The following is a 16763-nucleotide window of genomic DNA, read 5'->3' as shown; positions in this document are numbered from 1 at the left end:
GACACTTGTGTTTCAGATCGGCAACTAGATAGGGCCCAAAGTGTCTTTCTGTCTTTCTCGGCTGTGATTAGTTGTTTTTGTTCAGCTGTGGTGAATTCTTGTAAATACTAGTAGGAGCACTAGGAGGAGCCAGAGTAACCTGATTTTTTTAAAAAAAGCTTTAATATTGTAAACATAATTTGTAGATAATGCAGATTGGTGACAAAAACACAAGACAAAAAATGAAAAGAAGTGCTGATGAAAAGATAGCTGTACAGTCATCAGCATATCTGTTTTAGTATGGAAAAGAAAAACAGCACAGTGTACACATAGGTGTGTGTGTGTGTTTCCATACGCAGGCTGCTACTTTTGCCATTTGCGAATCTGAGCATATTGAGCGGCATAAGACTGCCTGCTGGTGTGCTGACCCTCCTCTGTCTCTGATTCATACATCTCCTCTTCTTCCTCCTCTTCTTCATCCTCATCTTCCCCCTCTAGGTCTTCCTCCTCCTCCACGCCTCTCTGGCGTTGTAAGGTGCTGCGAGACTGCAAATGAAAAAAGGTGAGAATTCTCAGGCTCAGTGAGTGATGGCCTTCAGGACAGCAGTTTAGAATTGACCAGCAGTCACTATGGTAACAGAGACATAAGCGCTTACCCTCCTGGCTGTGTCTGGGTACTGGCTGTGTTGTTGTCTGTGGTTTTGGCCTGCTGTAGATGCTGGTGTTGACCTAAGGCTTTGGCCTTTGGGGGAAGCCAGAGGTGGACTGGGGTAGCGGCTCATGAGGGGAGAAGAGTAGCTGCTCAGTGTAGTGTCTAGGCGCCCAGCCAGAGGGTCGGACATCTTGATTCGTCCATTGAACAGCTATGGAGTCAAGAAATAGTCAGAGTTTTCAAGCTTTTAGTCTTTCTTTTTAGTCGATCTGCTCTCTTACTGTGTGTTGTATATTCCGTTGAATCTCTCAGAGACCTCCTAATATTGAACTATTTATTGATGGATGATGGATGATGGATGACCATCCACCCAGTGTTCCTGGCTAAAGGGGTAGTTGCCAGATGCACCGACCTGTTTCACTGGAATAGTTACTTAAGTTTTCAATTTTACATTTCTATCTGTATGAGTTTAACAAAGAAGACAATACAGACCCAGATCTATATTGTCTACACAAAAAAAAAAATTAGTACAGGGAAAGAACATGGTACTAGTAGAAACTAAGAACTACAAAAAAAACTTACTACTTACTTTCTTGATTATAAAATGATTTCATTATTATCTAGTTTCCTGGTATGTTTCCATATACTTACTTATTACTTATACTTAAGTAATCTGTTAGTAATCTAAAGTACTTTATACTTACTAACCAGTTCTTTTGGTACTTTTCGTTTAGTATTTTGTTGCTATCTAATTTCCTAGTAAATACCAGGTAATTAGGGGACTGTAAAATAAAGTGTTACCTGGCACAGTGTCTGTAACTCTGATTAATCTATTTTTGTGTTCTCAGGGGAAGCAGAGCAACATTTTACATATTATGACCTTATAAAGTTGATATGCTGAATGGGCAGAAAACTGTTTACTCATCCAGCATACACAGAGCAACATTCATTTGGAGTGGTGTTTCTGGCCTGATAAAGGTTTTAGGTCTCAATTCATTATAAAAATATCTGTCTCTTTAGCTGCTAAATGTTTCACTCTGTTCATCAGCTGTAACTCAACATCAACTGTCTGACTGCTGTTAGCTGCTGAGCAGGTAGTATATGGTGGGTTTCTCTTTACAGTTTACAGTATATCAGTAATTACACAGTTTAGTTTCAGCTGTTATCAGGTGTATCATTAGCATGAGCTACCTCTAGATCCTTTTGAATGTCCATTGCTTCCAGGTTGTGGTATGTGTGTGTGTAGACCTCCAGTGCTTTAGCATGGAAGAGCATCTCCACTGTGATGAAGTCTGTGAAAATCCCCTGCCAAAAAACAAAGCAATGCTTGCCATCAGTGCAGCGTTGATGCTTTACCTGGAGGATGTATTATAGACTGTGTGTGTGTGAGACTGACTTTGATGTCCTCTAGCTTCTGCCTCTGGAAGTCTGTGATGGCCTCCTCTAGCTGTCTGATACTGCGCTGGGCATTGTTGGAAGCTTTCTGAGCATTTACTTCTGCCTGTCGATTAACACATGGTTCAGCAAACAAAGCTTTACCTCATAGTCTGTATGAGCCGCCCAAAGGGTCAGTAATGTCATCATATGCATGAGATAATAATAAAATAATTTACATTACCTGAGACTGAAAGTTCTTGTCAAGAAAATATTCTCAAGTGTAATTGTGTATAATGTATACACAATTGTGGTGCCTATAAATATAATACTATAAAAACAGATATATGGCCATAGATGTAAATTGCATATATAATATATCAATGTATGTCTCTCACCAATATCCATAACATAAGAAGTCCCACCAAAAATAGAAATTCAACCAAATTCAAACCTGAGATTGCATGATTTTTATGGTTACACCAAATGGAAATATACCATGTGGAATTTTTGGCAACTACACTAGAACTTTAAATAAAGTTGTGGGGGTTTGACTGACCCATTGGCGGTTCATTAAAGATTAATAAGTCAATAAAACACATTTTTCATGTGTGGTGATAAAAAGAGTCCGTATGTGAAGGATACAATACTTTGTCGATCTGCTGGGTTCCTCAGCCGGACTTTCTCAAGTTTCTGCAGCTCCTTCAGCTCTCTGTTCAGATCAGTGTTGAATTTCTTCAGATCAGCCTGAATGGTAGATACACTGTCAGCTACACAGCACAAAAGTATTTTTCATATAGTTTATGCAGTGCTGTGAGACTCAAGTGCAGTCTCCGGGTGTTTTTTTCAATTGTCTCGGACTTGTCTTGGACTTGTTAGTATATGGACTCTGACTTGTCTCAGTCTTGGCCATTGGTCTTGCCAAATATTCTAATTAGTAACTTCCTCCTTAAAAACAAATCCAATTATGATGCGTGCTTGTTCAGAAAATGGCTATTTGTAATTCTAAATCCATCTAGAATTGGCATTGACATTGGCCATCTGGTTATCAAAACTTATTTCACTGGCAATAGCAAAAGCATTATTTTTGTCTGTCTCGGTCTTGACTCTGTCCCTCTCATTTGGACTTGGTCTTGACTGGTACTCAAACCTTCCAGTACTTGGACTTAACTTGGACTCAAACCTCCTTTGACTCGGTCTTGACTTGGTCTTGACTTGGTCTTGACTAGGTCGACTGGTCTTTGGCTTGTCTTGGACTCGACAGAGGTGGTCTTGACTACAACACTTTCCACACAAGACAAAAACAGCACTGGTTGCAGCAACAGACTGAAAACTGAATTATCTGTCAAGCAGCCAAGAATTACAGCTGTCACAGGGAGTGCAAAAATGAAACGCTACATCCGGAGTTCATCCTGAACTGTAAACTTTTATGCCGATGCACCAGTGCAAGGATGGTAAACGGAATACAAAAACATACATGAGTACAGATTTCAAGTGTTAAGAAAATTCCTCCCAATCACCCATTTTACACTTCCTGCAGTTATTGTGTTCACTATGTGGGTTCACTGTAAAGTTTATCAGTTGTTCTGTATTGTTATTTTTATGAATATGAAATGAAATATCCATAAAATCATCACTAAGTAAAGGGTCAATGATAGAAAAGGAAATAGGTTGTTAACCACTGGTATAGTCTGTAAAATAAGTGAAACAGGAAACAGCAGAATGTCAGTCCCACATTTGTGTAGCTTATCTATCATATACTCACTCTCTCTTGTCAGACTCTTGTAGGCAATCTTAATGATTTTCTCTGACAGTTAGCATTTTTCAGACTTGTCTTTTGAGCTCCTCATTATCTGTGATATTACTTGCTAGTAAATGTTTAGTACACACACACACAAAAAAAAATTTAGTACAGGGAAAGAACATGGTACTAGTTAATTAAATCGAAGCATCTAAGAGCATGGAACTTTGATATAACTGATTCCTGAAAACATTGCATAAGCACCTATGACACATCATCAAGCCACAACAGGATACTTTGGGATTGGCAGTATATGGTATATAAAGGTAAGTAACTGTAACTCACCAATGTTTTGTAAAAACAATGACACTTTTCTTTTTTTTTTTCTCTCTCACATTTGTAACAGCAATATGTACCTACTGGGTAGAAACTAAGTACTTACTAACCATTTATTTGGGTAAAAAAACGTAGTACTTACTTTCTTTTTCTTATGGATACTATACAGATTATTTCATTACCATCTAGTTTCCTGGTATGTTTCCATATACTTACTATACTACTGTAAGTAATCTAAAGTACTTTATACTTACTAGCCAGTTCTTTGGGTACTTTTCTAATAACTATTTTGTTGCTATCTAGTTTCCTAGTAAATATTAGGTAATTAGGGGACTGTAAAATAAAGTGTTACTTGGCACAGTGTCTGTAACTCTGATTAATGTATTTTTAGGTGGGTAAGTCAGTATCAAAATCTTTATCCAAACTCACCCTTTTATTTTTGACTATGTCTCCGTAGGCTTTTAGAGGAGCAACAATTCTGGTCTCCAGTCTCTCTATCTGCAACAATGAATCATGACAAAAAGCTCATATTAAAGAGTTCGATGCAGAAAATAGAGCACATTGATTCATGGAAAACCACAGTGTCTCTGACCTGAGCTTGCCTGTAGTCCTGCACCATGGCAAGGTCTTCAGCCAGGTTTTTCAGGCCAATCTGAAGCTCAGGCTCCTCTGTCCGGGAGAAGTCGAAAAGCTGAGCTACCAGCAGGTCTGCTTTGTCTCTGAGCTTGGCAGTTTTCCGGGTGTAAGAGGCTAGCAGGGAGCAGATCTCACCCAGGTACTTCTCAGCATGTTTCACCGTCTGCTCCATGCTCTTCACATGGGCATCCCTGCTAGGACAAATTAAGAGAAACAATTGTAAATGACTACCTGTTGTCGACTGTGTGGATAATGTGAAGCATTAAAGCACTGACTCCTACCTGGACATGAGGCTGTTCATGTTTGTTCTGTTGTTTGCCTTGGCTGGTTTTCACCTGCACCAGGTAACGGAAGACTGTTGCTATAGAAACACTAACAACAGAGGTTGTAACAGCTGTTGTGACGATGTTAGTGATGCCCTTTGCCACTTGATGGCAGCAGAGTATTATTATGGCCATCTACTGGACCTTAGAGCTGGAAGTTCTGCATCTCACAAAGGAAAAACCATCATATCAGGTGTCATTCTCTGGAGTGTGTTTTTTTTACATTGTCTTTCTATACCACTGCCACTGGGGGCACCAAGGCCTGCCATATTCTCAGATTCAAAGAACCTGGCTTCTCTAGTGTCAGTCAGCTTAAAAACATTGATTTATGTAAATTAGAAAGGAAATGTAGAGTAAAAATTGAGGGCTTGGAGCCAAAGGGACATAAGTGTGTTGTGTGCAAACTTGAATTTGCTGTTATTAAACACAATATTAGATATTTGTGTTATCAGATTGAGCATGATTTTAAAAACAATATTGCTAAAGTTTGAAATTCTTTGCAAAAGAATGAGATACGCCTTTTTGGCACAAACATTTTACCAGCAGGGCTTGGAAGTAAATAATTGTAAACCATATTAATTTTAATTAAAAAGTACACACTTGTATGCACTGGATTATGCAGAGGTGTCATTAAGTATGTGTCTCAGTTTTCTAGTCATTCCCAGTTTTTACAATTCTAATATTGTTTATGGACCCCAGTCTTCAGAAATATTCAAATACAAAAATGCATTTATACCACATGCAAAAAACTGTTTTTTTCCCCCAAATTGCATGGGATTAGCATAAAGTGGGCATGTGTGTAAATTAGACTTGTAGGTACCCATAAAACCCATTTTCATTCAAATGTCTTCAGGTCAGAGGTTAATTACTAACAACAGTAGCCCCACCCAACCCACTCCCACAACTTGTAAACACAGGAAAAGCTGCTTGAAGTTTGTGTCACAAAAAGTTAAAAACAGCCAAGTCTTCAGATTCAAGAGATATCCAAGGCTACATGAAAAATAGCTTTGCTAAAGCAACACGCCTGTTTATTCCAGCTTAATAATAATAAACAGGGACTGTTACTCTATATAAATCTGCACAACGGTTGATGCTAAGCTAACAGTTTCTTTCAATGACTGCTGATATCTTTTTATTGAACTGTTGCTTAGAGGATCTTTGTCTCTTCCTGCTCTTTCAGATGTCAGTCATACAAAATAACATCTGTTTATCAAGAGGACTTTCTACATGCATGAAAGACCATTAAAAAATCTACAATAGTCCTCTCAAACATCTGACTTTATTGAATTAAGCTTTTGTGGCAGGTGACTTCGAACTTTTGAGTGGTATAGTGTGTATATTTTTAAAAGAGTTTTGGTAGAGCACTCGAAGGTGCTCAGTGTTCTTGTGCTATGTATTGATGCCATGTGGCTACATTTCACGTATTTGCTAAAAACAGTCCTGTTGTGAAAAATGCACATTTTTCATGTGTGTTATCGGATACAGTACTAAACAAAGGAATTAAGTTTAATTTTGAAAAGGTATAACATGGTATAAAAAACGGTACCACCATGCCTCCAATATCATCGTTTTAGGACACAAGTTGCGCATGAGGCCATACTTAGGTGGGACGTGAGTGGAACATACTGCTAGTGGGATATACAGATGGACAGCAGTCAGAGACATTGATGGTGCAGCAGTGGTTTGACAAGTTTCACATTTTCCTACTTTTTCCACATTGTAAAGAGCTCATTGGAACTAAAAGGGCAGCCATCTATCAGGAAACCACAAACTTTGATATAATTTCCTAAAGGTCAGGTTTCCTACTGTCCAGATAACATTATACTCAGTTGTCTCCTGCTTTTCTGGTAAATATCATTTGTCTGAAGCCGTAGTATAGCATCATTCTAATTAACCATGGATTCTCCTCAGTGCATGAATATTATCCACATGGCAGTACCTCCACCTGCTGGTTCTTTACTAGTACTACACACTTTGAAATCATAGATTATATTTTTGATAGTCATGGCTATGACTGTGATGTATTTTACCTTTTAGAATGTAGTCAATTAATCAGTATCTGTAATTCAATCAGTGACTGCTATCAGTTATGAGAATAGAGTGATCTGTATTACTAAAAGCAACATATATATATATATAAAAGCAACATATATATATATATATATATATATATATATATATATATATTAAAAAAATATATAAATCCATAAAATAAAATGGATATTTCAATCTTGGCCACAAACATTGCATTAAATTTAACATAAGAAGAGATAGTGAAAGACAACTTGGCCAACACACTTTTAAATTCTCTTTTTTTCTTTTTTTCTTCTCTTTTCCGCCATAGCTAGCCTAACTAGAAAGACTCAAGACTAGTAGCCAAAGCAGAAAGGGCAGCCAGAACAGGGTTTAATTGACAAAATGTCGAAACTTTTGCTTTTATTCAGTCTGTAATGGCTACACGTTCTTACAGGAGAATGTAAGAAAGACTTTAGACTTAACAATAATAAATGAAAATGTTAAAAAATAAGACTTATTTCATTTTGAGATTTTTTTCAAAGCCACAAGGAGCCACTGCAGAGTGGCTAAAGAGTTTGGATCTGGAGCTGCAGGATGCCACACTACTAGAAAAAATGTTGATGTTTCTCTACTAAATGTTAATGTTCTCCCCAATTAGTTTTGTCCCATTAGCACACTTGAGCTCAGTAATGATCCTGTTTTGCATTCTTATGCTGAGCATAGACCAGAAGTTTTTAGAAACTGAGACTTACTTATTACTCAAAGTATGAGGAAGCTGGGGTAGAATGTATTTCCCAGAAAATAACTCATAAGTCCCATTTTCTTCTATGGGAAGTGAAGGCAGCAGAAGCCCTGCCCTTTGAGAGCCAACACAAGTCAGTACATTCAGGGAGAAGGCAGACACAGCCAGCAGAGTGGAGGTAAGCCCATACACTTTCAGTTAGATGAGTTTATCGTGTTGGAAGGTATCTTACTCTACTTTCTGTTTGAGTATGAACCATGGCTCATTATTCTACTTTAAAGTCAACCTTTGTGCCCTTACTGTAACACAACCTTTAGCTGATGAGATATGTTTCCCTCCTGGTCACTGCAGCTATAGCAAAATACAACTGTTTTGTTTCCTAGAATAGATAAGATTGCCAGGGGATAACTTTGAGATCATTTTATTTGACAATATGACTTGACTTGACTCCAAATTATTATTTATTTTGATAAAGCAGAGCAGAAGTTGTATTATATAATCCCCTTTTTAATGTATTTGTTAACAAAAACTAATAAACTAATAAACAAAAAGTGTTATTTTAGTTGGCTGACCTCAAAGCTGTCAGTTAGTCATTCCTTCCCAAACAGAAACTAGACTTATGGTTTCAGATGAAGCTGCTCACTCATGATCTCAGAGAGCCTGTTGAGCTCAGTCTGATCTGCAGTAGACTGATAGTGCTGTGGAGCTGGTGACAGTGTGTCAGCCTCAGTCCAGCCTCCCTCTGCTGTCTGTACAAAGATATCAGCCAGTGAGTCAGCTGCATGTTGGAGGTCCATGCTGACTTCCCATTTATTCTTAAAATATGCCACTGGAAGGGAGTTTCCTTTTGCCAGAGGTGCAACCAATTCATTGTTTTGCAAGTTTCAAGGCTTTGCACTCATGTCACAAATTGAGTCTGACAAGTCCCAAGTCCTAAACTTTGAGTTTTGAATCCTAAACATGCCATAATGTGACATGAGTGATATATTTAATTATTAAAAGGTATACTCCTATACAGTGTTAGGCAGTAACTCATTACTAGTAAAAAATATTACAACATTAATTAATTACTTTTGTTCTCACCCCCTACTGATCTGAAATAAATAATCCAATTGCATCCTTGCATCTGATTAATTTTTGTAATCATGGAGGAAACTGGTTTGGAAGATGAAACACTTACATTCAGCAGCTGTTGTAAGTCTGAATTTTGGGGAGAAGGGACACCGTTATCAACTTTGTGGGGACTAGCAGAAATGTAATATAACTAGTAGTGTAACAAATTGCTCCCAAATTGTGTGAATGTGTTAATTTACGAATGTGGCATGTAGTGTAAAAGTGCTTTGAGTGTTCAGAAGACTAGAAAGGCGCTATACAAGTACAGGTCCATTTACCATCCATTACTTATGGTAACGAAATATATACAATATATGACAATACATACAAAGTAAAGTATGCCACAGTATGTGACCGACATAAATGAAGTGAGTAATTGCATTTTAATCATATTACTGCACCTTAACCAAATACATTTCAAGCATCGAGTGGGTGATAACTCAGAGTTTTGACACTCAGGGAGGAGTTAAAGCCTTGCAGATCAGTTTATTGAGTCTGTTAGAGTCCGCTACCCTCAACCTACTACCCCAGCAGACAACAGCAAACAGAATAGCACTGGCCACCACAGACTCATAGAGCATCCTCAGCAATGTCCGGCAGATGTTGAAGGACCTCAACCTCTTCAGAAAATAGCAATGGCTTTGGTCCTTCCTGTTCCACAATACAATGGAATCTTCAAAATGTAATTATATAGGATTTTATATGGGAGTGTTGTTAATTGAATTCACAACCCCAGAAGGAAAAATAATTAAATGTATGACCAAACAAGTAATAATGTGAGGCATAAGTTTGAGGAGTTGATCTTTCCTTTTCTTTCGTCTTTAGTCATAATTTCCTCTCTTTTTGCATCAGCAATGTGGCATTCAAACTTGGTGCTGGCAGTGCTGATTGGGTGTACAGACCCAGTCTCAGGGTACAGTAATGGAAAGGTGAGCGTTGCTTGTGAAGACATGGTGCCTCAGCATGGTTATGAGCCCAGCCCAGACCCTCCTCCATACAACATCAGTGTGGATAAATCCACATTCAGTCCAGGTGACAACATCACAGGTAGGCTGCTAAGCATTAGTTTCCACTGTGGTGACACGTCATCTCTCCTGTTAGCTCATTTTTTCATCTCATTCTTCATCCACAGTATCTTTACAAGTGGCCTTCTCCTACCCCACGTTCTTCAAGGGGTTCCTGATAAAAGCTCGGGATGCTGGGAAATGGAACTCCCCAGCAGTAGGATTCTTTATCCTGACTGACCCACATGAGTCCCAGCTGCTACAGTGTGGCCACACTCAGGTATAGAAACATCATTGTTCTTAATGTTTTCCTCAAATCTCTCATGAACTAGCTTTAAAGTTAGTCAACCATTTTTTCACACTGTGTGCCAGAGTCACCATTGGAGCAAACAGACAAACTGCCCTACACTAACAGTGAAACAACACTCTTATACAACATAAGAGCCTTGTTTCATCCTCTTCTCATTCGTAACTCATCAAATATGGCCACTTGGTCTGTGACCCTAAGCCTTAACTATGGTACCCCTTTAATGTCATATATGGCTGAAAAGGGGTAACATAATGTTTTGATGTGCTGTCAAAGTCAGGTAAAGTAGTGTAAAAAGCTAGAAAGTCTGTATTAATGGGTCAGACAGAGACAAGACTTTCAATTGGGAGATCTGAGGAGAACTGACCAAAAGTCAAAGCTGACTTCTATTTAACTTACATTACATACGTATGCACTTAAAGGTCCAGTAAGGAGGATCTAGTGTCAGAAATGGAATATAATATTCATAGGTTTGTTTTTCATTAGTGTATAATCACCTGAAAATAAGAATGGTTGTGTTTTTGTTACCTTAGAATAAGCTGTTTTTATCTACAAAGGGAGTGGGTCCTCTTCTATGAGGCTGCCATGTTGAACCACTATGTTTCTACAGTAGCCCAGAACTGACAAAGCAAACACTGGCTTTATAGAAAAAATATGTTTTCACATACAAGGAATTTGCCATGGTATATCGGTGCATAACAATAAACTGAGTACGAAAAAAATTTAAATAAAGATGTAATAAAGGCAATAAAGATGCATATATACTGTTTATATGTATACATATACAATATGACACAAAAATGACTTTTGCAATGTGCAACATATAATCCAATAGATAGATAGATAGACTCATACAATGTGAAATGTTTCTCTGCAAGTTATATTTTAAAAGTCAAACTGGATGTTGCACATTATTAATTATAACCTGATGAAACTGTTGCATTTGAGTTGGGAGTGTGAATGTTTTGAAAAAATGATATGGTGAATTTTCCTAAATACATTTTTGGCGTTCAATATTGGCCTACAATTTTTATTTTGTTATATTTTATTTTTTGCAGGATGTCCCTTTAAGGGGCCATGCAAGTATGTAAGAGGAATAAATATGCAAGATAACAATAGGTTATAAGAAATAGTGCCTGAGGTCTTTGTTTAGCCCAGACACTATTGTAGAACTGCAGAAAAAACAAGAGCTTCACTTGAAATAAGCATATATTAGGCCAAGTGCTTCATATGAAATGTTTAATACACAATGTTATTATTTGCAACAGTTGGGTCTGTGTCATGACCAGATGGATTGTGAGTTTTGTAGATGGTGACTCTCTTGTTTTGTATCAAAGAGCCTGGCCTCTCCTGGAGGTAATCTATATATAGATTAAGAATAATAATATAGAGCCAGTGGTTTTGATCAAAGTATGTAGATCAAACACATACAGATATTAATACTGACATTATGTACTCATTCAGCCAGCCATAGTGATCAAATACTGACAAACCTGTCAGTGGTGCAAATGAGTAAGAAATAAGCCTTGACTCGATAAATATAATGTTGCTAGCCTGTGAGGTTTTTGTTAAGGCTGAGAAAAAGGTTTCCATGTACTCTAAGACACACACTCTGTTCAAATGCTGATGTTACAACCAACTTAATTATTACCTTCTGTATGTAAGCATGAGCTAAAGCAGCATGCTACCTCAGCACAAACATTATGCGTTTAATGACGTTCTTGTGTGTGTGGCGCTGTGAATCCCTGTCATTTAAAGGGATCTGGGGTGAGCCACAAGAGCAGCACAAGAAAGACTCACATTCAGGCGGTGTGGAAATCTCCAAGAAACCCTCCACACAGAGTCCAGTTTCTGTGAGTACACATTACACTTCAGTTCAAGTTTGAACTTAAATACAGGTCTAGACATTCGTTGTATTGTGGACACAATCTGTGATTCAATAAAAGGTTTATCCAGCTAATTTTTCTTTCACAGTAATTGAAAACCTGTTAATAAACTTCCACATGTATTAATAGGTCTTGTGATACAGGCTGATGAATCACATGGTTTTTTGCAGTAATGTTTTTGCTATAGTTTACCCCCTGTCCCCTGCCTGCTGGTTCCCAACTTTTTCTTCAAGGGACCCCTTGTCTATCATTGAGTAAACTGATGACTCCTGACTAACTGACATATTTGGATATTTCATATTATTAAGTAATAATAACAATAACAGCCGAGAATAATAAACTGTAAAATAAACCCAAATAGTGAACACAATAACTGCAGGAAGTTTGTGTCAAACTACTGATTCTTCTTTTCTGATTTTTCTTGATATTTTTTAGGTAACTTTGTATGTGTTAGAAGGCCTTGTGACCCACCATGAAGCTTTGGTGACCCCTAGTGAGGGTCCCGACCTCTCTGATATTTGACTTAGAGTCATACTTTAGTATCTGAATGTGTATTTCCTTTTTTGTTCCAGTGTGACGGTGGTGCATAAATATAATATGTACTGGGTGAGGATTGCAGGTCCTGTGGTGTCTCTAGGAGTGACCACTGTTCCATCCACTGTTGTTCCTGCTCAGACCACCAGCCCCACTGCTTTGTCCACACCGGTCAGTGTCTGACACCATCACACACACTTTAAGTGATAATCAGAAGCCTGCTATGAAATATGAAACCTTACTAAAATTGTTAGAACAATATTCAACAAAGTGAATTTAGTGTTCAAATTTACTAAAGGCCAGCTCGCGGTTTAGGATTAATCGCGAGCTGGCCTTCTTGCTGTTTGACTAGTCAGTAATATAAGCTGGCTTGCTATGTCTTGCATTGTTGCAATAGTTTTTGATAAATAATCATAACAAATGCCTTTGTCTATCTCTACGACTGGTATTACAACTGGGAGCACCAAATCACAACAAATACCAAATCTAACATAAAAAAAACAAGCAGGGAATGTTTAAATTAGCAAATTAGAACTATGTTATATGGGTGTATGTTTATTGATTAATTGCTTAATTTTTCGATTCTGACTGGTCGATTCTGACTGGTCCCATCGATTCTGACTGGTCCCATGCCCAATGGTTGTTGTACTTTTTTTTAAATCTAAGTTACACTCAAAGGTTCATCTTTGAATTTGCTTAATTAAATCATGGTACAGATTTCCATGTGATTAAATGACTTTCTTTCAGGATTAAGCAAATTATGTTGGGCAAATTTAATTTACTTGGGTTGAATCAACTCAATTTACTAGTGTAATGTTACAACTGTAAAATTAGGGAAGTTCAATAAACCTTACTAAATTAGATTGACTAAATTAAGTTTGACCAACATAAATGCTTAATGCTGTGGAAATACTTTTCCATGATTCATTTAAGTTAAATACGTTTTTTTATTTTATTTATTAATTTAAAGTTTTTTGAGTGAACATAATGTTGCTTTAAAATTCACTAGCATCATCTCTTTCCAGAAACAGTGTCCTTGATGCTTTAGATACAAGACAGACCACACTGACAACATTTTATTTCTTCTGTAGAAAGTAGTTTCAATCAAACTGTTCAAAGTTTTAGACTATCCAATAACCAGGTCATTGTAATTCTGAATAAGAATGTCAACTACTTTTCTGAACCCTTTTTTTTTGTTCTTTCTCAGCTTAGTTCAGCAGGTTGTGGTCGCAATAAGTCTTGCCTTAGAGACCCAGTGGGCTGTCACCCTGAGTCAGATTCCCACTGTTACTTCCTGTCATTTTTTACTGACCAAAAAGGACAGAGTGTGATGTTTGAACTCAGTGGGCCTGCTGAAGGTTACATGTCCTTCGCCCTCTCTCTGGACAAATGGATGGTGAGTTTAATCATGAAGTGTACTGGTTTGTAATGGTTTGTACTGTACACAGTTGACACCGCTAAAAAAACATTAGTGCCTCTAAAAGACCAAATTATTTAACTTCTTGTATGACACCTCATACTGAATAGGATAAATAAGGCAACAAATAAAATATCTGCTTGATATACCTGTACCACCCAGTGTTTTTATTCATCTTTCATAATTTTAATCTTAATTTAATTAATTAATTAATTAATTAATGACATGATCATTCCACTGCATTTGCAACATTTTACATCTTGTTGTGTTTTATATTTTTGAATACTTTGTTGCAGCTTGCCGATTTAGCTTCATGTTTATGTTGTCTTGCAGCATTGTACTAAAACTATGGGGGACTTAATATAAACAGGACTGAGTCCATTGTTCACTGTGGCTGTCAACACTCTGAAACATAAGCTGACAGTTAACACTTTAATCTTACAATCACTGCATTTTAAATCCAACATGTTGGACTACAGAGCACATAAGATAAGATAAGATAAGAAAAAGACAAAGAGAAACATAGGATAGTAACATAATATTCATTGTATCTGACTGCATTTGTGATGTAGGATAGCTACTGTATCTACAGTAGATACAGATATAGTTACCAAAACCAAAAACAAGGTGTAAGGTGGTGGCACTTTATACAGTGTATTTAGCAATCAATGTTTTGTTATGTTTTTTAATATTTTTTAAAAGGTATGTATGTGTATTCATTTAGATGATAATAGGTATAAGAAAATCTTCCTGTCAATTAGTCCATTTACAGTGCAATTAATATGTAGTTTAACTGTTTCAATCAGTGTTATTAACTTCACCTGTCAGTGCTCATAATTTTATGGCTGATCGGTGTAGAAAACCTTACTTTGACTTGGAAATAATCTTATCTCTAAGCCAAACTGTGTCCTGTTATAATAAGAAACACAATGAGCTGTATGTATGTAATGTTTTTCTGCCATTGTAGGGGAATGATGATGTCTATCTGTGTGTGAATGATGGAGGCAGAGTTACTATCAGTGCTGCACATGTCACTGGACGACAACACCCTGAGCTGGTGACAGAGGTACACACTCAAATACACACTGATCACTATCCACATACATTTATGTTTTAACAGACAATCAGCTGTCCTATGTCTCCAGGAGGATCTCTGGGGTCAAACCTGGAGGTTGGCTGATGGGGTCATCCAATGTCGTTTCCAAAGAAGTGTCCTCCTCTCTCAACAGGACAACCGGTTCAGCTTAAACAATAGCTACTTCTTGTTTCTCGCACATGGTAGATCTCAGCAGGGTAAGACAGTCAGGATTTATGGGGCTTAATGGGGCTGAATGTCTCTGTATGTCTGTGAATGGGTGAATTTGGCATGTAATTTAAAAGCGCTTTAAGTGGACAGAAGACTAGAAAGGTCCTATAAAAGTACAGGTCCATTTTCCATTACCATTTATGTGATTGTATGACTGATATAAGTTTGCAGGAATTTAAACTATTGTAAAAAAACAATAAAATTCATATTTTTCCAGTTATTTGTATCCACTACCAATCTGATACAGTTGAACAGCCAGAAAATGCAATACAATACTTTACTCTACTATACATTTTTTGTATTTGCGCTTAATGCTATGGAGGTTTCTGAAGCGGTACTCAGGGGTGGCAGAAGTATACACAGTTTGCTCAAGTAGAAGTATAGATACTGTAAAAATAGACTCTGGTAAAAGTTCTAATTCAACTTCTTTGCTCAAGTAAAAGTAAAAAGTACTTTCTTGGTTTCTCTAAAGGACATTTCTACCAGCAGTTTCTGGGACGAGTCTCCCTCTTGTCCGTTTTGACATTGTTATGTCTTGTATGTTGTTTTCGTCATGGCATACATATACTAAATATATAGACATGTAAGTGCAGTCCATTTACCATTTAAAAACAGAAAATTGACAATTCCCCCCATTGCATTAAAACAAAAGTGCCCACTCACATGCTCCCTCTGTCTCTGGTTTGCTCTTTGTCGCTTTCTGTCTTTTTCAGTTTGTTTTTCAATGTTTGTTCAACCTCATACTGCCCACTGTTCTGCCTGCTGGACACTAGCACTGCCTCACTGACTGCCAGTACTGTGAGACGTTAGTAAGATTAGACGTCGTGCCCTTGAAATACATAAAGAACAACACATAGTTGGGGTAAACTTGTGGCGGCTGTGGCTCAGGACAGGTCGTCCACAAATCACAAGACAGTTTAATTCCCTCTGGCTGCATATCAAAATGTCCTTGAGCGAGAAACTGATCCCAAAATTGCTCCTGATGCTGTGCCATCAGTGTATAAATGTGTGTGAATGGGTGAATGTGACATGTAGTGTAAAGCTTTCAGAAGACTAAAAAGGTGCCATGTAAGTGCTGTCCATTTCCTATTTAGTGTACAACTAAAACATTATACATATTTTACATGTTAAGGTCTGTTAAAGGTCCAGTGCGTAACATTTAGAAGTAAGAATACTTTTCGTTACCTTAGAATTAACCGTTTTAACAGAGGGAACTGGTCCTCTTCAATGGAGTTTGCCATGTTGAAACACCATGTTTTTACAATAGACCAGAACAGACAAATCTAATACTGGTTCTAGATAAGGCGATTTTTGCGAGTTTCACAGCCACGTAGTTTCTCCTACAGGCTTGGTTGAGCCCAAGTGTGAATCTATCATGACATAACCCATTGGTTTGT

General features: G+C 37.5%; 2 protein-coding genes across 2 annotated transcripts in view; one reads left to right on the top strand and one right to left on the bottom strand.

The window, feature by feature from the left end:
• Positions 1–143: 143 nt before the first annotated feature.
• LOC118333438 (CBY1-interacting BAR domain-containing protein 2-like) lies at positions 144–7067 on the bottom strand. The gene is made up of 9 exons (XM_035669113.1): positions 5000–7067; positions 4675–4909; positions 4512–4580; positions 2651–2752; positions 2250–2255; positions 2028–2132; positions 1823–1936; positions 636–842; positions 144–525 (listed from the first exon to the last, which is right to left on the bottom strand). Exons 1-9 carry the CDS (start codon positions 5017–5019, stop codon positions 343–345), a joined length of 1041 nt encoding a protein of 346 aa, XP_035525006.1. The 5' UTR covers positions 5020–7067; the 3' UTR covers positions 144–342.
• An 844-nt stretch (positions 7068–7911) lies between these two features.
• LOC118340589 (putative ferric-chelate reductase 1) overlaps positions 7912–16763 on the top strand; it is a gene marked incomplete at its 3' end in the record, with an annotated part of 11223 nt that continues 2371 nt past the window's right edge. Inside the window, 8 exon segments of the mRNA XM_035678690.1 lie at positions 7912–7977; positions 9765–9959; positions 10045–10196; positions 11982–12076; positions 12682–12814; positions 13851–14039; positions 15028–15126; positions 15206–15353. Coding sequence (XP_035534583.1) covers positions 9767–9959; positions 10045–10196; positions 11982–12076; positions 12682–12814; positions 13851–14039; positions 15028–15126; positions 15206–15353 — 1009 coding nt within the window.

Source organism: Morone saxatilis, unplaced genomic scaffold (genome assembly GCF_004916995.1).
Source record: "Morone saxatilis isolate NCDOM2014 unplaced genomic scaffold, NCSU_SB_2.0 Contig0, whole genome shotgun sequence".
Lineage (NCBI taxonomy): Eukaryota > Metazoa > Chordata > Actinopteri > Moronidae > Morone > Morone saxatilis.
Note: the sequence above shows the minus strand (reverse complement) of the source record. Positions and strands in the feature narration are given on the sequence as shown.

Excerpts from the sequence above, each read along its gene's own strand:
- LOC118333438 (XM_035669113.1), bottom strand. The coding sequence starts at position 5,019 with ATGAACAGCCTCATGTCCAG. Across the intron at positions 4,581-4,674 it reads AGGACTACAGGCAAGCTCAG|ATAGAGAGACTGGAGACCAG; the intron begins GTCAGAGACACT and ends TCATTGTTGCAG. Across the intron at positions 2,753-4,511 it reads ACATAGTCAAAAATAAAAGG|GCTGATCTGAAGAAATTCAA; the intron begins GTGAGTTTGGAT and ends TCTACCATTCAG.